We start from the raw sequence: 25,597 nt of genomic DNA, 5'->3' as shown, positions 1-25,597 counted from the left end.
TTTCTCACATTGATGAGGTTGTAGTGAAGTTTTAAGTCTGTGAAATGTATCCTCACATTTCACCTGCATTTCCTGTGGTGAGAGTTCCCTGAGTGTTACATCAAATAAAGCAGTCAAAGGCTCAGGTAAGTCAGGATGCTCCTCTGAATCAGTGTCAGATGATGCGGTGTCTGTGTCACTATTTTCCAGGCTTGTCAGCACTGCAGCACAGGGGTCCACAACCGGCAGTTCCCTGATGTCATCATCTGTCAACACTGATAATAGAGCAACAAAAAGACACAGTTACTGTGCTGCATAATGTTCACATCAGAGCTTTAAACACACAGGTGTACAATAGGGGAGCGCGGGGCACAACCTAACGCGGGGCTAGTTGTAACACGCTTGTTTTAAATACTTCCGCACATGCTTGGATGACGAAACTTTGTGTACTTACTAGTTGCCATATCAACACTATATATATATAAAAAAAATCCGCCAAAATTATTATTTTTTTTGAAGATATCCATAGACATTTATTAAACCATAGCAAAAGTAAATTTCTTACTACTTACAAGTTGATATAAAGCTGGAAATGTCCTCTCTTTAACAGTTTTATCAACTATTTATTTCGCTGTGGAACTCTTGTTTCTAACTTTTCTCTCTTCCAGTCTGACGTGCACTTCCCTCTCACGTGCACAAACTCTTAAAGGGGACAGCGCGCGGCTGAGTCAAAGCAAACATAAGGGCAAATCACCAGGGGAATTAATCAAATATCAGGCTATTCCTGCCCCGGTTACACTCTCCCCTGCCTACAGTCACCGTCCTCGATGACTACAAACATGCTTTAATCATCCACTACTCCTTGTAGTTTTCCAGATGTATACAAAACTATTCCAGCTAACACTTGGGAAAGAACATCGGGACTGAAAGACACAGAATTGCAAGCCGATTTAGGCAGCCTGTTTGGATTGCTATGAACCCCAGCAGTAGACCGTTGGGTCCTGCGTGGTGAAGGACAGGGTACATCCACCTGGGCACTCTCTGCCCTGGGCTTTCGGGGAACAGGAACTGGCCTAGTCACCACCACATCCAATGCTGAATCCTTTCTTTCTGTTTTGGGCTGAGGGAGCTGTCTTACTATACTCGCCTCATCATCTACTTGCACTCCATCATTGCCCTCCAATTCTCTTATTTCAGCATCATCCTCTGGCTGCTGCAACCTCCCAAGCACTTTGTCCACTGGATCCTCCTTAGTCCATCTGGTTTCCTCCACCAGCACACATTCTGCATCCAGTGTAGGCATCCCTTCTACCAACTCCGAGGTAGGAACTTTTACAGGTGTCACTCTTTTCCTAGGCATCGGCACTGGGACTGGTCTTGGACAGGGCCTGATGTCTGACCTATGCACTCTTTTTGCAGGGCCACCTCCCACCGGTTCCACGGTGTAGGTTGTTCCATGCACCTCAACTACCGTATACACCGTGGGAGCCCAGGCATCCTGGATCTTGTTCCTTCCTGGAGGACGATATTGTAAATACACCTGCTGACCCACTGCTACCTCTGGACAATACACCACATTCTCACGCTTGGCAACACGGTCCGCTGCCTTTCTTTCAGCATACTCTCGTGCTCTGGAGTGTGCATCCTGAAGCCGTTCCTTATGGACAGACAACCAGGTAGGCTCTATCTCCCCTCCTGTCTCCTGACCCAGCAAGGCATCTACTGGTAAGTGTGGCTGCATTCCAAACAGCATGTAGTATGGAGAGTAACCGGTGGAAGAATGGGGAGTCACATTGTAGGCGTACACCAGCTCAGGTAAGTACTCTGGCCATCTCCGTTTCTTCTCAGGTGGTAATGAACGCAAGAGATCGTGCAGAGTGCGGTTAAATCTCTCATACTGCGCATTTCCCTGGGGGTGATGTGGCGTAGTGCGGGATTTCCTTACCCCGTACAGCTTACAGAGTTCTGCAATAATGGCACTCTCAAAGTTCCTCCCCTGGTCTGAGTGAAGACGCTGTGGCACACCATACTTAAGGAACCATTCCTTCAGAAGGACCTTAGCTGTAGTGTCTGCCTTCTGATTGCGGGTGGGGAACGCCTGGCTGAACTTAGTAAATACATCGGTTACAACTAAGACATTCTCCCGCCCATCCGATGCAGGCTCTAGTGTGGTGAAATCCATCGCAACCACCTCTAATGGATGTGACGCCAAGAACGGGGCCCAAGGTGCTTGTATCTTCGGCTACGGCATTTTGGCTAACACGCATCGCTGGCACTCCTTCACCCACTTATCCACAGCATCACTCATCCCAACCCAATAACAACGCTGCTTGAGCAGGCCCAGCGTCCTCTCAATGCCCTGATGCCCCATCTGGTCATGGACACTTTGCAACACCAGCTTGACCAGACATGCAGGGAGCAGCAACTGTCTGCATTCCCCATTGAACACATCGTCAATGACTCTAAACAACAGCCCCTCTCTCTCTTGGATTCTATCCCACTGCTTAAGCAACAAGAGCACAGATCGAGACAAGCCTTTTCTCTCATGATTTGTGGGTTTCCTCTTCCTATCCCAGAAACACTTAAGCGTGCTGATGGTCGGATCTTCCTCCTGGAACTGACGGAGCTCATCTTTCGTGTATCCAGGTAGCGTTGGGGTATTCTCCAGGAGTTGTCCCTCTTCATTCCCTTGATCAACCATGGCTGATTGTAGCTGTATTGTCCCTCCATTTCTAGGCCCTTCCATTAGCCCTGACAGATCAGCCTCCACTGCCGTCCCGGTGCGGAGCCCGCTGCAAATAGCCACACAGCCGTCGTATTATGAATCTTCAGTTACCACCTCCATTCCCTCTAGCCCTGGTCTTCTAGAGAGAGCATCGGCTGCAGTGTTACACCGACCAGGACGGTACTGCACGTCAAAATCGAAGACTGCAAGCTGTGCAACCCACCTCTGTTCAATTGCACCCAGCTTGGCCGTGTTGAGATGGCACAGAGGGTTGTTATCTGTTAAGACAGTAAACTTCGATCCCAGCAGGTAACTCCTGAACTTCTCCCCCACTGCCCACTTGAGTGCCAGGAGCTCCAGCTTCATACTGCTGTAGTTCCTGTCATTTTGCTCTGCACCCCTCAATCTCCGACTTGCATACGCTATCACGGTTTTCCTTCCCCCTTGCTGCTGGTATAGCACAGCGCCTAATCCCAGGTTACTGGCGTCAGTCTCCAGCACAAACGGTAGGGTGAAGTCCGCATAGCCCAGCGTTGGCGCACAGGTAAGCTTCTCCTTGAGGTGCTCAAAGGCCTGTTGGCATTCTGTTGTCCAGGAGCCCTTGAACAACTTATTGGCCTGAACCACACTCCCCTGGCGAACACAAGTGTTAACCACATCATGAAGCGGACCCGCCACTCTAGAGAAACCCTCAATGAATCTTCGATAGTAACTGCAGAACCCTAAAAAGGATCGCAGCTCCTTTAGAGTGTTAGGGACAGGCCACTGCTTCACTGCACTCACTTTGTCTGGGTCTGTAGACACCCCCTGCGCTGATACAACATGCCCCAGGAACTTTACCTCGGACTGCAGAAAATGGCACTTTTCCACCTTTACCTTTAGACCAGCCTCCCTCAACCTTTTTAGCACAGTCTCGAGCCTCACTAAGTGTCCCTCAAATGTACTTGAATAGATGAGCAAATCATCCAAGTATACAAGTACCATTTGAAAGACCAGATCACTCATTATGCTTTGCATGAGGCGCTGGAATGTCGCAGGCGCATTACAGAGTCCAAACGGCATCCGCTGGTACTCATACAGCCCAAATGGTGTAATGAAGGCTGTTTTGTTCTGGTCTTTCTCATGAACTGCCACCTGATGATAGCCACTCGCAAGATCAATAGATGAGAACACCTTGGCCTTACTCAAAGCATCCAGACTCTCGTCAATTCGTGGCAATGGGAATGCGTCACGTCTAGTTTTAGAGTTCAGCTTCCTGTAATCCACGCATAGTCGGAGACTCCCATCAGACTTACGAACTAACACCACCGGAGAAGCGTACGAACTGGAGCTTTCTCGGATGACACCCTTCTTGAGTAATCCGGAGATATGGTCCTTTACCTCCTCAAATTGGTTCGGGGGTATTCGTCGGTATGGCTGTGAGACAGGGAGGTCATCTTTCAGGGGAATCTCATGTTTTACCAGGTCAGCATAACCAAGGTCTTCGTCACAGGTGGCGAACACATCCAAGTACTTCATCAGGAGTGCCTTCAGCTCTGCCTGCTGTGTAGGGGTACCACCTATCCGCACCTTCTCCAATGGACACTGCAGGTCACTCCCAACCCCTGTCATTGATCTCTGGTGGACAGTAACTTCTTCATGATCTGCGGAGATACGATGGAATGTAACCTCGCAGGAGCTACCCTCAAAGCGACGACCCTGGGTAAGTATCCCGAGTTTCAACTTAGGCGGCAACCACACATCCTCTGGTGACAAGTTTACTACCTGCACTGGGAACACTCGACTACCAGGTGACACCAAGGTAGGAACCAGGACCAGGCCACCTGGCAATGATGTATTACCTGGTTCAAACAATCCTAAGCCCCTTTTTCCAATCAGTTCCTTGTGTGTTTTAGCCTGAATTGTAGCAACTGAGCCTGCAGGTACATACAGCTTATGTGTGCCTATTGTCCGAACCATAGAGGTCGCCTCCACTGGGATAGCCTCTTGCACCTTGTTAAAGGCGGCTCTCCAGTCAGCATCCAACGTCCCTTCCAAAGCATTGTCAAACTCGGCCAGAATCAACTGTTTACAGCGCTGCGCTATGTTCATGCCAAGTATGCCTGGGGGCGCTGAGTCGGTTGCCCCTTCCTCTTGGTCACGAATCACCAGGAACCCACACCCAGGTATAGTCAAACCCATTACCTGGATATCAAGTTCGATATACCCAAGGTAGGGAAGCGGCAACCTATTGGCAGCGGTGATCTTCAACCACTTGGTCGTACAATGCATGTCTTTATCTTCTCCATGAAGATGCTCTTTGAAGAAGCTCTCTGTCAAAGTACTCACATTGCTGCCAGTGTCCAATAGGCACCTGACAGCTACCCCCCCAATGTAAATTTCGACTTCTGGGCACTTGCCCACTGCACGCTCCAGGAATCGCTCTTTGGTAAGGGTGCCACTGTTTGAGCCATCAGTGCCACCTCTCATTACTCGGCTCTTCGCAATGGAGGCGCACAGTTTCCCTGAAGACTCTGAGACTCTGGCGTAGCTGGCACAGGGTTTTCACGGAAGCGTGGCACAGTGCATTGCCAGGCTATGTGTCCAACACCCTCGCATCTCAAACAAATGGGTTGGCCATCACGGGTATATTTTGGCTTAAACCTGGCCTTACTAGGTTTCTCCCCACTTGGGTCAGACCTCTGGATCGTGAGGTCACGGACAGCATTGGTAAGTTCCCCGATTGCTTTCCCTTGTTGTGTAATTACCTTAATTACTTCCTGCAGGGCTACACTCAAGTCACTTGGTACGGTCGCAGACATTCTCGCATGCTCTACATTTTCCCCCACACCCACTAGATTTCGGTTTCTAGCAAGATTAGCTGCACGGGGTCTCTCTTCCAAACACCACATAAGGGCCTCCTCACGGACTTCAAATAATGTAGCGTGAGGCCGCTCTCTAACCACCTTACGCAGTTCCCTACGGAGAATTTAATCCCTCACCCCCTCAATAAACTGATCTCGCAATGCCAGCTGCATGTTCGGAACAATATGGGGTGACTGCTGGAGTGCAGCATTGAGCAGCAAGGACAGGGCGTGTGAATAATCACGGAAATCTTCACCATCCAATTGTTTCCGTGCATAAAATGCATGTAACAACTGGGGGGTGCTTCGCTTTTCCCTGAAGGCTGCCCTCAAGTAGGAGAACATGTCTTGAGGTAACTTATCCTCCCCTCCCATACACAACCTGACTTCATCTAGAGCGGAACCCCTTAAGTGGGAGAGGATAAAATCCACCTGATCCTCTGTATTTAAACCCCTCACTCTGATTACTCTCTCAAGTTCCTCAATGAACTCATCCACATTTTGGCAATCTTTACCCGGATCCCCACTGAAAGGTACAATTTGTCTTTCTCTTGGGATATACACATAAGATCTAGTAGGTACATTAGTCATGTTAGAAAGCATCGACATTACTTGATCATGTCTACGTCCCAACTCCAGGATCTGTGACTGTAGCTGCGAGATGGGGTTACCTCCCTCAATGTCCATTTCCGGAGCTGCAGCACCTGCACCCTGAATGTCCTCACCCTGGGAGGCTGCATCGTCCATGCCCTCAGCGTCCATGACTCACAGTTGCAGAAAGTCTAAGTTCTCAAACAGTCAGTTCAATAAGCACCGTCCTTCACAATCTCCTCCGACGCAGCAGTCCTGGTTTGCTGGCCCTTGGTCCTCCTGCAGCTCCTTTCAGGATGGCACACAATATTCTGCAGGTCCTTATAGCACTCAGCCGCTCCTAACCACTACCGTTGTTTGCACCCTTCTACTTTTGCACTATTGTAACAAAAAGAAATCAGCCCCAAACAAAAACAGAACCCCACTCCTGGTACCAAAATTAGATGTGGCCGGCTTGACGTCCTTATTACATGTTAAGGGAAAAGACAAAGCCAAGACATCTAGCAAAAGGATTCTTTTATTCTTGACTGAGCCTAACAAAGGGACTTAGCATTAATGTTTTGTTGGGGGAAAAGATTTGGGATTCTAATCCAATTAGATGAGAAAAATTGTACAAAACAAAGTAATGAAAACAAAGACAAACACCCACTTTTCTTCAATGGGTACAGGAAATAAAATAGTAAGCAATAATGTGAAAAGGGATTCTTCACACAATCTCAAATAAAACTCCAAATCACATGCCCCATTCAACTTAAACCAGTGCAAACCAGGTTACAAAACGTATAAAGGGTGTACAAAACAACGGCAGTGGCCTGTTTGTGCCTAATAGAACAAATAGAACAGAATATGAGCAATCAGCACATTTCACCAGATGAATGCATCACCCATTTTATACACAGTTCACATGTTTATCTTCTTTTGAGCATATTAATCGGTAAATAGACTAACGATAACGGTACACACTTTACACATAGTACAATCCCTTTCATGCAATATATGGAAACACTTTGGGAGAATAAAATGAACAAAACTTACTCTTATTAAGCCTCTGAAGCACACAGAAAAAGCTCACGTGGTAATTGGCACTTGTGTGATCTCACGTATCATTTCTCTCCCCTCTAACACAGTATAAAGGACAGGAGTTACTGCATGTTCAGTTATTATATGAAATAAACAGTTATTTAACATTTTAACAACTTTTACAACATATTTCAGGTTAACTCACGCTCAATCTCCGTCAACGTGATCTGAATTCCCCTTCCCCACGGACAATCTCTCACGTGCAGGAACACAATGCCTGTATGATCGGCAAATTAACCCATCCACTCGATAAAATCACACAACTCAAAAGTTGATATAAAGCTGGAAATGTCCTCTCTTTAACAGTTTTATCAACTATTTATTTCGCTGTGGAACTCTCGTTTCTAAGTTTTCTCTCTTCCAGTCTGACGTGCACTTCCCTCTCACGTGCACAAACTCTTAAAGGGGACAGCGCGCGGCTGAGTCAAAGCAAACATAAGGGCAAATCACCAGGGGAATTAATCAAATATCAGGCTATTCCTGCCCCGGTTACACATATGAAAAAGTTTTTTAATTGTATTAAATTTAGAAAATATTTTAGTTTGTTTTGTATTTTTTTTTTTTATTAGATCAGATAACATTTTAAGCAAATGTAATTTCTAAAAAAAAAATAACCTGAAGACAAACGCAGACCTATTCAAACTAACATAAATTATACTGATAAAAATTAAACTGTCTGTAGGCATTTTCATCTCTGCATCACCAAGTTACACCTTTCTCATGCTACATTATGGTGTCAAAACACTATGGCAATAGGAAGCTTATCTAGGCTGTCAACTATTACATGCCTCTGGGTGTGATACTATATTTCCTAGCAGATGTTAAAGGGTAACTAAACCCTAAACCAACTTTTTTTAGTTAATGATCTGTAAGAATGGGGCTTTATTAGTGCTGTTCATTGATTCGAGTAACTTTTTTGACATTTGGGTATAAAGTGTTTTAATTTTACAATATATGGTGTAAAAACGTCTGAGTGCTGCCCTCTTCAGGTTGAACGGTGGCTACTGCAGTTGAATTTTCCTATTGGATGTTTGCGGTACTACGTGACGTAAGCAGGTTCCAGCTCACCACGCCCCTGGTACGAGGTCACCACGCCCTTGGTATGAGCTAGTGTAGATTTATCTGTATTGTACAGTGGGCAGGAGGGTACTTAGGTGTAGTGTTGCTGGTTGCAACAGCACTGCTGGACTGCATAGCTTTCCAGCAGACTTGGAAATTAGGCGCCAGTGTTTGCATGTACTTGGCCTGGAAGACTGTGAGTGTGAAACCTGCATTTTACGCGGGATTGCTTCTCCAACGCAATAGAGGTGGGAATGGGCTTCTCCACACAGCTCACGCTGAACAGCGACGCAGTGCCAAACGCTGCTCCTCCTGCATGGACTCCACCACCGCTGCAGCGTCTTGATGTGAGTGAGCATATATATAATCACAATTTATGGTTAGGCTAAAGTTAATCCTCTGGGGTCGACAAACGCGTCGGCGCATTTTTCTGGATTTTTTCACATAGCGGCAAAATATGAAAATGCCTACAGAGTGTGCGCGCTATTGACATCAACTCGATAAAACTCATCAGATGCATGTACTTTACGTCGTCTTGCGACCCTGTGAGCAAACTCTCCATTTTAGAGAGTCTGACAGCAGGTCTCAGGTGCACGCCCCCCCGCTCACGGTTCGTCCCCTCTATCTCCGCTGGGGTCTGCCCACTTTTCTAGCATTTTTCAAATATTGCCAGTGGGTGGAGTCAGGCTCTGACCAGGGGTTTAGTTACCCTTTAAATGTGCTTGAAGCTGCCTGTCTAGCCTCTTTGGTTTGTGGAAGCTGATTTCCCTCAATGGAGCTGGTCTGACTTCTTTCCTGCAGATGTCTTTCCACATGCACACTCCAGATGTAACTGCTGCTTTCTCAGTCCTTCCCATCCTAACATAGAGCTCAACTTTGAATAATATTGCAGCTGCATGACTGCAGCATGACCCAAGCCTGAAATTTCACAAAAACATAATAAACTTACTGGCTGATCAATAATGTTATGACCAGGGCTTGAAAGTAACATTTGCTTTCAGCCAAATTTCGTCTCGGACTATGAAGTAAGTAAACATCTGACTCACTACGCGTGTATACGACCTAAGCCTAAACAGGTTTTGAATGTAAGTGAATGATATTGGCTGACTGCTGACATTTTGAACACTGTTGGCACTGTGTATTTCGTGAAAATTGAAAGTTTCAAACCCTGGTTATGAGAACATATGAGAATATGTAAAGGAGAGTAGGTTAAGCCTAAGTTAAACCTGAAAGGACAGTAACACTGAAGCATAATTCATCTTTGTATGTCAACTACAAGCCCACAGCACCAAATAATAGCCTACTTACCCCACCATACAGGTGCAGTTCGCCGTGAGGACGTAGTTCTCTCGTTGGTTGATTATAACCCAAGCCTCATACATCGTTGTCTTGTGTCCTTGTCTTTGACTAGGAAGAATTTCTGATTTCAACACACAAAACTCTGAGTCTATGTCATGGTATTTGACGTTCTGTACATGACTTACAGACAACGTATTCATAAGCATCCAGTGATTTATATGCTCGTAATTTCTCTCGGGTGTACACGCTCGGTTTCTCAACTAAATACGTATATATATCTGGCCACTGTATATTTGGCCATCTGCTAACGTCTTCTATCCACTCCACTATAGTACACGGATCTGGTAGCCGGATACCATTTGATAAAGTCAACTTTTTGAAATAACTTTCTCTGTCTGTGTTGCTTAATCCGCTTGCGTAGCTTGACACGCTGCTGATTCTCGCCATACTTCCGTCGCCAATATGCGCGCGCATACGTTGCTACGTCATCATTGTGTACAAACAGTAAAAGGGTCTATAATGCAAAACACGAGCCCACATCCCAAGACAACATCGTCATTACTACCCTTTCCCAGCTTATTAAGGAGCAGGCTGACTCCATACAATTTCTGGTGAGTGAAAACTCCAAGAAAATTGATGGAAACGCGTTGAAAATTGAAGGGCTAAAGAAAACTGTGGACTGTGTATGCATTGAAGTAAAAGAAGCACAACTGAGAGTCAAGAATGTTGATGGCCGTGTCACGGGGTGACGAAAACTTTAATTTTTCCCTTGCAAGGCGGAACTAATGTTCGCCGAGATTTGCCTCCAGCCGGACCCAAAACAACAGAACACCGGCTTAGTTCCGGGCAAGCGCAAAATCCCCGTGAACGGGGTAATCAGACAAAATCACCGCCAGCCGTGCACGATGAGACACGTTGCCATTTAGAGGAGGATAAAAGGAGAGAGTGGAGATCAGACAGGGGTGAAGTTGGAGGACGAGAGGTCTGGGACGATGTGAAGGCTGGGACGATGTGAAGGCTGGGACGGGAGGCGTCTGGAGAGGGACGTGTTTGGGGACAGGAGTTGTTTTTGGGACTGAGTATCTCAGAGGAAGCGCGAGCGGTGGAGAAGAGGAAGTGGGGCTGGCAATGGACGTGAGACTGTGAGTGTGGGAGGATGAGCACGCTGATTTAACTGGAGGAAGGAAATTGTTGTACAGCAAGATCGCTGGTGAGAGACTGTGAGTAGTCCAATCGATCTCCATCTGCTCTCTCTTGTTTATGGGACTTCTTGATGAGAATGCCAGGTCAGGAAATGGGTGACAGCCATATGTATTTCCCACGGAGTGTTGAATTGCAGTGATGAAGTATTATAATGCACTGTTTTGATGTGTGAAGTGTGAACTTAACCCCGCTGGATGTCCATCACCCGCCTGTGTGTTCTATCATGCTCTAAGACGTGAGAAGAGGCTGATACTGTTGTACTCCACAGAGATTTGAGTGTATTATCTGTCAGCACATTGTGAAGAGAAGACACGTAAATGAATGCTTAACTGACTGCTTTGCAGTAAAATCCTCCAGCCGTAAGTTCTCTGTCTGTCATTACTGAAGAAGAGGATTACGTGTCTGTATATTCACCTGTTGCAGTAACGTTTGTCACAAGCTCTGTGTCTGCCAGCCCTTTAAGAGGAGTGCATACCTGAATACTCACCTGACTGCTTTGCAGTGAAGTTCCTCCAGCCGTAAGTTCTCTGTCTGTCATTACTGAAGAAAAGGATTACGTATCTGTATACTCACCAGTCTGCTTTGCAGTGAAGTTCCCCCAGCCGTAAGTTCTCTGTCTGTCATTACTGAAGAAAAGGATTACGTATCTGTATACTCACCAGTCTGCTTTGCAGTGAAGTTCCCCCAGCCGTAAGTTCTCTGTCTGTCATTACTGAAGAAGAGGATTACGTATCTGTATACTCACCAGTCTGCTTTGCAGTGAAGTTCCTCCAGCCGTAAGTTCTCTGTCTGTCATTACTGAAGAAGAGGATTACGTATCTGTATACTCACCAGTCTGCTTTGCAGTGAAGTTCCTCCAGCCGTAAGTTCTCTGTCTGTCATTACTGAAGAAGAGGATTACGTATCTGTATACTCACCAGTCTGCTTTGCAGTGAAGTTCCCCCAGCCGTAAGTCCTCTGTCTGTCATTACTGAAGAAGAGGATTACGTATCTGTATATTCACCAGTCTGCTTTGCAGTGAAGTTCCTCCAGCCGTAAGTTCTCTGTCTGTCATTACTGAAGAAAAGGATTACGTATCTGTATACTCACCAGTCTGCTTTGCAGTGAAGTTCCTCCAGCCGTAAGTTCTCTGTCTGTCATTACTGAAGAAGAGGATTACGTATCTGTATACTCACCAGTCTGCTTTGCAGTGAAGTTCCCCCAGCCGTAAGTTCTCTGTCTGTCATTACTGAAGAAGAGGATTACGTATCTGTATATTCACCAGTCTGCTTTGCAGTGAAGTTCCTCCAGCCGTAAGTTCTCTGTCTGTCATTACTGAAGAAGAGGATTACGTATCTGTATATTCACCAGTCTGCTTTGCAGTGAAGTTCCCCCAGCCGTAAGTTCTCTGTCTGTCATTACTGAAGAAGAGGATTACGTATCTGTATACTCACCAGTCTGCTTTGCAGTGAAGTTCCCCCAGCCGTAAGTTCTCTGTCTGTCATTACTGAAGAAGAGGATTACGTATCTGTATACTCACCAGTCTGCTTTGCAGTGAAGTTCCCCCAGCCGTAAGTTCTCTGTCTGTCATTACTGAAGAAGAGGATTACTTATCTGTATATTCACCAGTCTGCTTTGCAGTGAAGTTCCCCCAGCCATAAGTTCTCTGTCTGTCATTACTGAAGAAGAGGATTACTTATCTGTATACTCACCAGTCTGCTTTGCAGTGAAGTTCCCCCAGCCGTAAGTCCTCTGTCTGTCATTACTGAAGAAGAGGATTACGTATCTGTATACTCACCAGTCTGCTTTGCAGTGAAGTTCCCCCAGCTGTAAGTCCTCTGTCTGTCATTACTGAAGAAGAGGATTACGTATCTGTATATTCACCAGTCTGCTTTGCAGTGAAGTTCCCCCAGCCATAAGTTCTCTGTCTGTCATTACTGAAGAAGAGGATTACGTATCTGTATACTCACCAGTCTGCTTTGCAGTGAAGTTCCCCCAGCTGTAAGTCCTCTGTCTGTCATTACTGAAGAAGAGGATTACGTGTCTGTATACTCACCTGTCTGCTTTGCAGTAACGTATCTCTGTCGTCAAGTTCTGTGTCTGTCAGCCCTTCAAGAGGAGTGCATACCTGAATACTCATCTGACTGCTTTGCAGTGAAGTTCCTCCAGCCTGAAGTTCCTCCAGCCTGAAGTTCCTCCAGCTGGAAGTTCTCTGTCTGTCGACTGTGGGTCCCTCGGCGGTCCGCAGGACGGAACGACCCTGCCCAGAAAAACTCACCTATTTGAACTTTATCCACTTTTATACTTAATAAAATACTGATTCTTTGAAGTCCTGTTTGTCTGTCATCCTTGCCTGTCCTCTGTCCGACTCCCCAAGGGTGGTAACGGGTCTCGAGGGGTGGGTGCAGTCCAATTGGCCCGCCCCGACCTGTGACAGCCGCCTTAAAGAGGAAGAAAAAAAAGTGGCAGCGCTCCTAACTCGCGTGTGTGAACTGGAGACTTACTCAAGAAGGTGGAACTTGAAGGTCTATGGAGTAGCCGAAAACACGGCAGAAAATGTGAAGGAAAAGGTTACAGAGCTTTGCCGGAGTATTCTGCCAGATGACAAATTTGACACCAGCGATCGACGTCGCCCATCGCATTGGGAAACTAACACCAGCCAGATCTCGGCCGAGAGCCATCATCATCAGATTCTCCCAGAGATCCTACAGAGATGCTCTATGGACAGCGGCAAAAAATCACCCCGTCATGCGTGATAACAAGCTCCGCTTCGTTGAAGACCTCCCTCAACCTGTCAAGGAGGCCAGGCTGAAGATGTGGCCTTTGGTGAGTAAGGCACGTAGTGAAGGTAAATCTGCTTACTTTGTTGGAGCACGGGCTTTTGCCGATGGAAAGGAAATCACTTGAAGAACTGAACTGACAATGGTCCGAAATCTCCGGAATAATGTACATGAGACGACCTTCTAGATTCCCATATTTTTGGGTAAAATGTTCTTTTATTTTTTGACACATAACCCGAGTGTTTTTCCAGGCTCTTGGCTCTTTTTACTACCTTGTTCTGAAGCCTGATCCTTAGTTTTGTTTATTGAAGATCGTTTATGTGGGATGTAGCTTAATATATTCCCTGAAAGATCATATTTACTGACCAGCAATTTAAAAGACTTTTATCTGGGACACAATAAATATGGTCTTAAGTTTCCACCATATAACACTTTTTTTATTTTAAGGTGCAATTGGTGCTCAGTATAACATTGTTTGTTGATTGTTCCGTAGTTCTTAAGCCATAGTAACATAAGCGTTTTCTATTCTTGAAAATGTCTTTGTCTACAGCTTATTTAAACGCTAGGGGGTTAAGAGATATAACTAAACGTAAAGCTTTATTTGTATTTGTTAAACAGCTGAACACAGATTTCTAGTTTTGTCAGGAATCTCACTCAAACTCAAATGAGATCTCAGTGGGGGAACGATTTATGGTTTTCTCACTGTTCAGAAAGATCAGCTGGAGTCTTAACGTTGAAGCACAAATATAATGGTGACATTTTGCACACAGATACAGATCCAAAAGGGCATTTTATCTGCCAAGTGGTTGGTTACAACAAGATTGTTTTAATCATATTCAACATTTACGGGTACAATTCTAAGTTAGAAAACATCCAGTTATTTGCTAATATAGAAAATAGACTCAAGTATTGGATAACAAAATGTCCAAACTCTCACATTTTACTTGGAGGAGACTTTAATATTACTCTAAATTCTGAGATTGACATCTGATAATAATAGAAATGCATATTTTAAGCTTTTCATGGACAGGTATGATTCAAGTGACATATGGCGAGTTAAATTCCCAGATGTAGTTTCATTCACCTGGAGTAATAAAGACAACACTAGACATTCTCACATAGACTTCTGGTCAGTTTCAAAAAGTATTAAAGAGCAGGATATCTCAGTTAACATTCTTCCCTGTCCTTTAAGCGATCATAAAGCAGTATTCATTTCTATTAAATTATTTTCAGATAATTATTATAAAGCCAATTACTGGAAACTTAATAATTCTCTTCTTAAAGTGGAGGAGGTTAAACAGAAAATCCCACAGTTGATTAAACATTTTTTTAACAAAGCTGTGGTGGAAAATTATTTTAGTAGTAAACTTGCAAAAATTTGAAAATTGGAGGAACAGAGAGTTATCACAGGCATTTCGGTAATGTCTCTAATTTCGCCAGACATCTTAACAGAGGAGGAAAAAATAGAAATGCTTAACTTACAAGAGAGCCTGGATAAAATATATAAAAGGAAGGCAGAAGGAGCTTTTATAAGGTCACGGAAACAGTGGTTAGAAGGGGAACAAAATTCCTCATACTTCTTCAAACTGGAAAAGTATCACGTAAAGATGAATACTATTAATGAATTAAAAATTGGCAACTCTATAAGTGATGATCAACATTTAATATCTGATTTCTTCATTTTATAAAAAGCTTTAAACATCAGAATATGCAGACAATGATTCTTCGATATTCCTTAATTCTCTACATAATACCCCTAAGCTCGACAACTCAGAAAGGGATTTTTGTGACCTCCCCTTATCCCTGGCAGAAGTCAGTCAGTGTTTAGAACTGATAAAAGACAACAAGTCACCTGGGACAGATGGTCTATCGTCTGAAGTTTATAAATTGTTTTCCAGCAGATGGCGCCCTTCTTACTGCAGGTATTTAAATGTGCTTTAATCAAGGATCTTAAACTGACAGGAATACTTTTAGTCACCTTATTAAAATCTCTTACTGAAATTACAGCATCTTTCAGAGACATAAACTCAGAAAAAGAAAGAAGGTCTGCTTGAGCACTGAATAAATCAGAAACAAAAATAATATTTTGATCCACGCATTCCTTGACAAAAAGTGAATTGTTTCCACACAATACATTTTCATTATTCCACATAAGACACGTGTGTGGGGAGAAATGATGTCTGAAAGCAATCTTCCAGGATTCTAGAGCTTGTTTGTAAAACTCTGAGAGTTTAATAGGTAATTTGCTGCATTTAAAATGACAAGATAATAAAAACTGAAGGTCACCACAATGTTTGAAGATTATGTTCCAAAACCAGTGTAATCCATCATTAGAAATACAATACTTAATCCAGTTCATTTTGATAATAATAATTTTTGAATAATATCAGCCACAGGTCTATAGCCTACGTGATTGTTGAGAAAAATCTGATTTAAACCAAGTGTACAAGTGTATGTATGGGGTTTAGATATCTGTGTGCATCGATCAGGTTCAGACACTGACAGAGATTTGCTATCATGGGCCATTGAAACCACAGAGATTTCATATCACCCTTCTTTATATATCAACTTCCTCTCATGTTTCTCTTTGAATGTTCGGGGGCTACATGACTTAAACAAGTGGAAAGTTGATTTTTATTTTGGAAATCTATGAAAAGGGACATTTATTTTATAAACGATGAAAAATTCTGCCGTACTTAGTGGATTTCAAGGAAAGATTATAGAAACGCTTTCTTCAGGGATCGGAAGGCGGATTATCTCAGTTGTTCACTTGGATAGCATTTTTTTCAATAATGATTAACATGGGTTCAACAGTTCTGCAAACAACAAAATTCTAGCAGATAGTAAAGTCATTTATATAAGTAATTAAAACTTAAATATCCCTCTGCCTTTATTATTTGGTGGCGATTTCAATGAGGCTCCAGATTTATTGCTGATAGGTTTCCTTCTAGAAATGTCTAATAGCGTCAAACACCGAATGACCAAGTAAACGCTGTAATTAATAAATCATGTAATATATTTTTTTAATTATACAGGAATGTAGAAATACTTCACAGAACAAACTGCCATATAGCTAATTTAAGACAATATGAAAAAAAATAGATGGAATAATTCTTGTGCTTATTATCTGGTGAATCAACTAAAGTGTCAAAGTGAGGGTTTTAAAGCAAATAAATATGGAGTCACATGACAGAAGCTGTATTTTTTGATCCCGTTAAAAAGGTTCATAATATATTTAAATTGTATACTAAATTATTTTATCACTATTGGTAAGAATAATACATGTTACCTCTCAAACATCATTCTTCCTTATTTTTGTAATTTTGTCTGTTTTTTTATAATCTAAAAACTGTTAGACAGAAAAATATCCTAATAGCTGCTCCCGTTTCTGAATATTGCTGGATCAAGTATTGATCTAAATAGTCTTTATAACGAAGTACAAAAAATCATGACACTTGTTAATAAAAATAATTGTTTGTATACAATTTAATAATATATAATAACATGTTTGAAATGGATGAGGAAAACAGCACCTTGTAAATCTCTGCCGCTCGTCAAAACTACAGATGTGCGTCTGTCAAACGAAGGAAGACTGAAGGAGTTTCCAGTAAAGGCAGAAAGAAAGGTAAAATAAACATGTTACGTCTGTAAAGTATTGTTTCCACGACTTAAACCCTAATTATCATCCCAAACATTTAATCTTTCACTCTGAGCATTAAATCACATAATCACATATTATTTATTTATTTAAAGGTCCCGTTGCATTCGATTCCATGTTTCAAACTTTAGTTAGTGTGTAATGTTGCTGTTAGAGCATAAATAATATCTGTAAAATTATAAAGCTCAAAGTTCAATGCCAAGCGAGATATTTTATTTAACAGAAGTTGACTACAAAAAAAACGGCTCGATTGGACTACATCCCTCTACATCCTGCTTTAGTGATGTCACCAGAACCGTTTCTTGACTAAGCTCCGCCCACAGGAATGCTCCCTCAACTCTACTGGCTACTTGCGCACTTCTTATAACTTACTGTGTTTACTCAGCTCTTATGGTGATTTTCTGAAGTAAAACTGACGCTTCATCTTTTGTGTGATGTACAATAAACTTTATTAAACTCATCAGTATATGTTTGATCATCATTCAGACAGCAGACTTGTAGGCTATTAATAAATAATGGATACATAGCCTACAAGCAGATGACAAATACGTTATAATAACCGTAATTTAACTACTAAACCATACCCGTTTCATCTCTATACAGCACTCTGACTCTCTAGGCATTATTGTCCGACTAGAAATGAACGCCATTACTGAGAGTTTCTGATATTATCATCATTCCGTGAGATGAATTTTTCCTGACAGACTGAGCGCGAGCTCATGAAGCTCCGCCCCCTGGGTCGTCCAGCAGCAGCTCATTTGCATTTAAAGGGCACACACTGGAACAGCTCGTTTTTCTGAGCCCCAAAAAATGTCAATTTAAACATGCTGTAAAAAATGATCTGTTGGGTATTTTGAGCTGAAACTTCACATACACACTCTGGGGACATCAGAGACTTATTTTACATCTTGTGAAAAGGGGCATATAACGGGACCTTTAAAACACAAGATTATCAGCAAGAACCTTTTACATCCATTTATTCCAATGAACAAATGATAATTTCTCCTCTATAACTGAAATAATTATTCATTTAGTCTCATGTTGAACAAACACTGAGAATGTGCAGAATTTACTGCTTCAGTGATTTGATGCAATACAAGAAAAAATAATGGTATATAATCATATATAATTATGATGCAAAAAATTTAGAAATTAATAAACACACATTGACTGAAATAATCGGGTAAATGTCAATTATCCTGAAAACATGAACGCTGAAACGGTCTCTAATCGTCTAATTGTGTGAAGTGGAATATAAATGAAAACTTCTTGTCTATTGATCTGAGTGTTGCTGTAGTGCTGGATATCAGTCATGTGATCATCACGGCCCAATCACAGCCACCGTACTGATATTCAGATCAACAGCACTCTTACTCATGTGATATGGATTAAATATTGGAAACATGATGAAAGCAGGAAGATCCAGATCTACAGGAGTGACGTTTACTGACTATTGACCGGTAAGATCCTCAGAGAGGAAGAACAATAATTACAGAAGAATGGAAAGAGTGTGTGAGTGAAGGTGGTTGTGAATGTGTGTAGATGTGTGTTAGTTACAGGATCAGAGAACGACACCGTTCCTCCGTCATAGTCCAGATTCACTCTCACACGATCAAGCTTCTGTTTAACACGAAAACTAGAACCTAAAGACAGTCCGTCCTCAACATACTCCACACTCCAGACATCAGTTTTGAAGAAATCCCATCCCTTCCTCTGGTTTGATGCTGTAGTTACTCCAAGAATCCAGTCTGCATTCTCTTTAACCTCCACATCCCAGCAGTGTGTTCCTGAGTTAAAACCCTCTGAACCCAGAACACAGGGATAACAGTCAAATCTCTCTGGATTATCAGGAACACGTTGTTTGTTCTCGCTGTCTCTCACACTGGTCAGATCATCAGACACGACGAGATGTGGACTCACAGTGTTTGGATCCAGAATCACAGGAGCTGATGAGACACAATCAACAGAAGCTTTTATTCTGATCTTCATATAATGATCAAGAGTGAACCCAACACAGATGATTATGAATTATGACACTCGTCCTGTTGATCAAACACATTTTCCTCTGATCACTGTCAGTGCTGTTATTAGTTTCACACTCGTTTTTATCATCAGCGTTTAACGGCATCAACTACAAACATTAAATATGAGATTCAGACATTTGTGTCCATCAAGAGAAACTGATACTTTGGGAAAGTTAAATAACAATAACTCAATGAGATCTGTTGAGATTTATGCTGTAGATGAAGAACTGTAAGTGTGTGTCTGATCTTCAGCATCTGATCATCTTCATTTTATTGGCTCTTATAGTCTGTGTTTTGATTTAAATTAGTTTATTATGACTGTCTGTTGGGTTTGACTTACAATCATGAATCACCTTCAACACTTCCTAGCCACGCCCTAGCAACCATTGTCGAGCACCCTAGCAACCCAAATCCAAAGAGGGATATCTTGTAATCTGAATGTCATAGAGGAGTTGCGGTTGGTTTATATCATTCATACTGGCAAGCAGCCTTTGAAGTAACATCATTGGCAGCTGCCAAGCCACTCCCTAGCAACTAAACAGAGCACCCTAGCAACTGTTCAGCAAGACCTATATCTCTGCACCAGAACATTGTAGAGACATGGTGGTTGGCTCCTTTAACTAATGCTAGCAAACAGGACTGCCATTATGCTACACATGCTAGCAGAATAGCTACATGTTAATAGCGATTAGCTAAGTGTACTAAAACGCAGTCGCAGTATGCTAATCATGTTAGCACCATGTTCACAACATGCAAGAAACATGGTGATTGAGTTAGCATCATGCTAGCAACAAGCTAATCTTGTTTTCATTTCGTTAAAAGGTTGTTTGCAGAATGAAGAACATGTTAGCATCATGCTAAGAACATGCTAATTATGTTAACAACATGATAAATGTGTTAAAATCATGTTAGCAAAATGTGTGTAGATTGTGTTACATCTATCTATCTATCTATCTGTCTATCTGTCTGTCTGTCTATCTATCTATCTATCATGAAGAGCCTCTAACTCTCCACCCATCCATCATGTCCAGCTCAGATCTCCTGCTGTCAGACTCACTGTTTTGGACGATGTCCTGCATCTTCTTCCAGACTCTGAACGGCAGGTTGCCCAAGTATCGTTGCACATGAATCAAAGCTCCAGAAGCCATCTGTGGATCCGGCTGTGAGCTCTGGACTCTGGAAGAACATTCAGGAGTCAGAACTGCAGTGGCTTTGGATCAGAACCAGAGAGACCAGAGACAGGAGCAGATCACTCACCTTTCCATTGAGCCTGGAAACTCCTGCAGAACAAACACACCATTTATCATCAAGAACTCAATCAATCATCAATCAATCAATCAACCAATGATCTGAAATCAGACCTTCAGAAAGCAGACGTCATTGGCTTTCATCATCTCCTCCATGTCTTTGATTGTGTGTGAAAGAACTGAGATGTGTGTGTTCATCTCCTCCAGCTTCTCCTTCATCCTCTGCTTCTTCTGCTCCTCTTCCTCCCTCAGTGCAGTGATTGTAGCTTCTTCTTCATCTCTGAGAAACTGATGAAGCTTCTCAAACTGCTGTTTAATCTGACGCTCTGTGTGCTCAGCTTGAGACTGAAATCACAGCACATTCACTTCAATCATCTCAATCGACACACATCATTAATATCCAAGATAAACTCGGATACCCGACATAAAACGGATCCAGAAGCAGATTGCTGCTAGTCATTTACAGAAATAATAAACTGGAATCTATTATATCAAATCATAACTGTATATAGTGATCCAACAGCTGTAATGAAAATGACTCTCGTTTCTGTTTCCTCACCTTGATGTGTTGAACTGTTTTCTCAAACTCTGCTTTCATGTTTTCATTGCGTTTAAGTTTCTCCTGTAAGGACTTCAGTGCTGTATTGATCTCCTCCTAGAATTGAACAAAAATACATAAAACACCAGATTACAGTGAAGAGAAGACAATACAGTTAAAAGTATTTGCCCCCATCCTGATTTCTTTTGTTTTTGTTTACATCTCATACTAAATTGATTCAGAAATTGCAACCTGAGTAAATACAAAGTACAGTTTGTAAATGACAGTGTTATTTATTGAAACAAAAAAAGTTTTCCAATATCAACTGGGCCGGCGTGAAAATGTATTTTCCCCCGTAGTAACTAATTCCTCAGATCTATAAAACTGCATTAATAATGTAGTTCAGCTGGGCTAAACACAACCAGTCCTGATCACTGCAGCCCTGTTCAATCAGATCAACACTGAATACTGAAGCCTGATTGGTTCACGTCTGTGCACCTGTACAGACAAATGGCTTTTCAGCCCGCTAAAACGGACAGGCCGACTGCATATTTAAGTCGCGCTGAAAGGAGAGACCATCGCTGCGTATCTCTGCCTGCCTACGGCCCTAAGCCATGCAGAACTAGAAAGAGAATTCAGAGAGAGTATGCGGCGAATGGTCAAGCTGGATCTGCCCCTCACACAATGGCAGTTCAAGTCTACAAAGCTTCTCTGCACCATGGATAAAACTGGTCTTGACCCGGCGGCCTTCAAAGAGCTGTGCCTCGCCAACCTCGCCCTGCCACTAAGTCTACGCCCCAAGCGATTGGTCGTGCCATGGCCAGTTTGGTGGTACTCGAGCTCCACCTTTGCCAGAAACTGACTGAGATCAAGGACACAGACAAGACAGCCCTTCTTGACTCCCCGTCTCTCCATCGGGTCTGTTCGGTTCTGCAGTGGACTTTTACGAAATGTCGTGGATGCGACCCTCTCCCCCCTGAGACAGATGGGAGTTTGCATGCTGAATTACCTCAATGATTTGCTGCTTTTAGCCCAATCGAAAGAGGAACTATGCGCACACAGATCTTTGCTGCTCAGCCAGTTGTAAAGTCTGGGGTTCAGGATCAATCTAAGCAAAAGCTCACTGTCCCCCACCCAACGAATCTCGTTCCTGGAGGTCGTCTTCGACACGGCCCAAATGCGGGCCTGGATTTACCCGGAGCACTCTCTGAAAATTCAGCGGCTAGCGACGTCATTCAGAATCAGGGACGGCCAGAAGCTACTGGGTCTCATGGCAGCAGCCTCCTCAGTATTCCCCTTGGGCCGGTTACATACACAGCCACTACAACACTGGTTAAAGGCCCGCGTCCCACCTGTATCAAAGCCCTGGTCCCCTGGAAATCGGCCCATCTGTTTCAGTTGGGCATCGGTCTAGCGAGTGGGTGATCTTTAGGCTCTATCAGTGGACGCATTCTGCCTCGAGTTTGGACCAATCGACAGCAAAGTCGTCCTTAGACCAAGACAAGGCTATGTGCCTAAAAGCCCTTTCACACCAAGGACGATAACTATACGATAACTATAAAGATAATGATAAAGTTCTAAAAATCGTTCTCAATATTAAAGAATAGCAGATTCACACCACAGCTATAATGATAACGGCACAGATTTATATTTATATTTATATTTAACATTTATATTTAACATTTATATTTAATATTTAGATTTAACATTTAGATTTAGCATTTAGATTTAACATTTAACATTTAGGTGTAACATTTAATATTTAGATTTAACTATTACAAATATCTCTAAATCTAAATCTAAATGTTAAATCTAAATGTTAAATATAAATGTTAAATCTAAATATTAAATATAAATATAAATGTTAAATATAAATATAAATGTTGAATCTAAATGTTTCGGGTGAAACTAAATATTTAACGGAACGATCTGTGTTTATGACTCGTTATGGTTCTTTACATGTGAATCAAGAAACATTTGTCTTACCTTATATGATGAAACCACTTCACTGATGGGTCTGAATTTATGATTGTCATGTTGTTGTGAAGTAAAGCACACTAAACACACAGGCTGTTTGTCCTCCAGACAGAAGAGTTTGAGTTTCTCACTGTGTAAACTGCAGATCTCCTCAGACCCTGATGAACGCCTCTCATTTCTCTCCTTCAGGAACGACTCACACAAGTTTTTTAACACAAGATTAACTGGAGGATGATAGTTTGATCTTCTCCTGCAGACAGGACACTCCTGAGATTCCTTGGTTCTCCAGAACTGTTGAAGACACTCTTTACAGAAACTGTGACTACAGGATAAAATAACAGGAGCCTTGTAGATTTCACAGCACACAGGACAAGAAAGTTCTTCTGCAGAGACATTTAGTGAAGCCATTTTCACTGTTTGAGCTCCAGCAATCTAAACTTTACTTTCACTTTCTGAATGTTTTAAAAATGAATCACCATGAGAATCACAAAGATCAGAAACAAACTTGTTCAGAAACAAACTTCTCAAATTCTTCTGTAAAGTTTTCCCCATTCGTACGCCACTGATCGCTGATTCTTTATTGCTTTTGCCGAGACAAAGTCAGTATGGTAGAAAAGAGAAATAACAAGTCTCTTCCTGGTTAGTGTTGTAAGAGGTGTAGGCCTGAAAAACTGGAAGAACTGGAAGAGAGAGCTACTCTCTGTCAGGAGGAAGAGGTTATAACTTGAACATACCCCTAGGGCAGCACGCAACGCTGGAAGCTCGTATTGTTTGGGTTCACCCAATTGTCGGTGGTGTTGCAGGTATGTAAAGGTCTATCGCAAATGTTGTACTGTTGCCCAGCTTGCTTGTGGTTTATGTGGGGTTCCAATCTTTCATAGACTTCCTTGCTGTGTTGCGGCTACCCCATTTTACATCAGATTGAACGAAATAACGCATTGTTACTCTTGTTGCCTTGCACGCCATGCATTGCCTGCGAGCTTCGTGTGTCAACGCGCCGTTGCTCAGGTTTTCTCCATTCAGGCTATGTGGTGTCCTTATTTGGGTGGAGGCTTAATGGGACTATTATTGTGTGTTTCAGGGATAACTACCATAGCAAGGAAGTGTTTGCGGCCTGCCTTAGCAACTGCTGCTTTGCTCAGCTGCTGTTAGCGCACGCCCCTCTATCTGCTGAGCTATTCGCCGGGTCCAAGCTAATGGACTGAGCTCATCGTTCTGAACAAACTGTATCATAGGCCACTTGTGTGCCTGCCCTCAGACCGGTGTATCCATGAATAAATGTGTTTATGTGATTCGGTTGTGACTGTTCGAGTGGGTTGTGCGTCCTTGTCCCCTAATTGTAAATTTATTTTGGTTTGGTGTTTTTTGTATGTGTATGTTATCATTTGTTATTTGAGTTGCATCATCGAGAGGAGGTGGTTCTCGCCGCAGAGCACCATTGCTGCCGTTGTTTTGCAAAGTTATTTAATTTGTCTTGTTGTTTGTTAATTTAATTTACCAGTACAACTCTTGTTTGTTTATTTCATTCATCAGTACTGGCATTGTTTTACAACGTTATTTCATTTCCTTTGTTGTTTGGTTGTTCATTTTATTCATCTGTACCGCATTGTTGGTAAAGTTATTTTGTTTTCCTTGTTGTTAGTCTGATCTATGGTGTGGAATTATGACTTGTAGTTAATTTTGTGTATTCTGTCCTTGTATGTTCAGGAGCTGAGTGCTGACGGTGGGGCCGGCGTCCTCGAGGTGGTGGGCCCTCTTTGGTGTGTAGTGTGGGTATCTTCACAGTGTGATCGCTGCCGTGCTGGGTGTATGGTTGGGTGGCCGTGCACGGGTGTCTGGGGTGGATTCTTTGGATACTCATACCCGAGTCGCTGGATGCTTGCCAGTAACCCTCAGTTCATTACTTGCCAGTAAGCCTCAGTTCAAACGGTTCATTGATGATGATGAACCGTTCGATCTCCACTGGATTGCTGTGATTTTTGACATTATAGTGACTTTTACCCAGTGTGTAGTGTTTTAAGAATTGCTGACGTCAGCTTCAGAGTGTTTACTAATTTGCTGTGAATCTGACTAATACAATTGTATTTTTGCACAGAACCATGTCTCTGTTCGCTCAGTGCTCGAACCTGATTGTCTAATTTGAAAGAAGTCTTAATGGTCACTTACAGTTCCCCGGGTTAGGCCTTGGGGTGGCATAGTCGAATCACATTACTGCCACTGCTAGATTTATATATGTGATCTTACAGCTACTGCCCTTCTCGATTATTATTATTATTAAATTGTAAAGGAATTAAAGATTATTATTTTTTTGCATTCGCAGTTGACTGTGACCCGCTAAGATTTAATGGCTGCATGTATGATTGATTTGGTTGTAGATGATAAATGTGTGCAGTGTGTGAGAGCTTTTAGTGAAGAAACACGACCAGAAACAGCTGCGAATTTACTGTGTTCAGTACGACACTAACAGTCATGACTGTAATGATAGGCATTCTATTGAGTAACCACAAAGTGGCAGTATAGCCTTTCCTTCTGTGTGATGCTATATGTGGTGAACAGACGAACAAGTAGACAATGTTGTTGGATATACCATGTTGTGGATGTCTAAGAAATAAACT

At 42.7% G+C, this 25,597-nt stretch overlaps 1 protein-coding gene and 2 long non-coding RNA genes across 3 annotated transcripts in view; 1 reads left to right on the top strand and 2 right to left on the bottom strand.

Annotated features, from left to right (window-relative positions):
* LOC307173320 overlaps nt 1–25,597 on the top strand; it is a 349,409-nt gene that overhangs the window by 248,167 nt on the left and 75,645 nt on the right. The window lies entirely within an intron of this gene.
* Nucleotides 6,122–7,663, bottom strand: LOC307173321. The gene is made up of 3 exons (XR_013823827.1): nt 7,360–7,663; nt 7,174–7,254; nt 6,122–6,960 (listed from the first exon to the last, which is right to left on the bottom strand). It is a non-coding gene; the product is annotated as an uncharacterized lncRNA (long non-coding RNA).
* LOC307173307 (E3 ubiquitin-protein ligase TRIM39-like) lies at nt 17,016–23,647 on the bottom strand. Its single transcript, XM_079896331.1, has 6 exons — nt 22,992–23,647; nt 21,027–21,122; nt 20,582–20,812; nt 20,478–20,500; nt 20,278–20,396; nt 17,016–19,142 (listed from the first exon to the last, which is right to left on the bottom strand). The coding sequence occupies exons 1-6, from the start codon at nt 23,388–23,390 to the stop codon at nt 18,640–18,642; spliced, it is 1,371 nt and encodes a 456-aa protein (XP_079752457.1). The 5' UTR covers nt 23,391–23,647; the 3' UTR covers nt 17,016–18,639.

Source organism: Squalius cephalus (genome assembly GCF_949319135.1).
Source record: "Squalius cephalus genome assembly, chromosome: 16".
In the NCBI taxonomy this organism is placed as follows: Eukaryota; Metazoa; Chordata; class Actinopteri; order Cypriniformes; family Leuciscidae; genus Squalius; species Squalius cephalus.
The sequence above is the reverse complement of the archived record's forward strand: the minus strand, read 5'-3'. Positions and strand labels throughout refer to the sequence as shown.

What these genes read in the sequence shown, in the direction of transcription:
- LOC307173307 (XM_079896331.1), bottom strand. Translation starts at nt 23,390, where the DNA reads ATGGCTTCACTAAATGTCTCTGCAGAAGAACTTTCTTGTCCTGTGTGC. An exon ending in AAGTGGTTTCATCATATAAG is followed by an intron (nt 21,123 to 22,991) that starts GTAAGACAAATG and finishes GTTCAATTCTAG; the next exon opens with GAGGAGATCAATACAGCACT. An exon ending in GCAGGACATCGTCCAAAACA is followed by an intron (nt 19,143 to 20,277) that starts GTGAGTCTGACA and finishes GTGTCTCATCAG; the next exon opens with CTCCTGTGATTCTGGATCCA.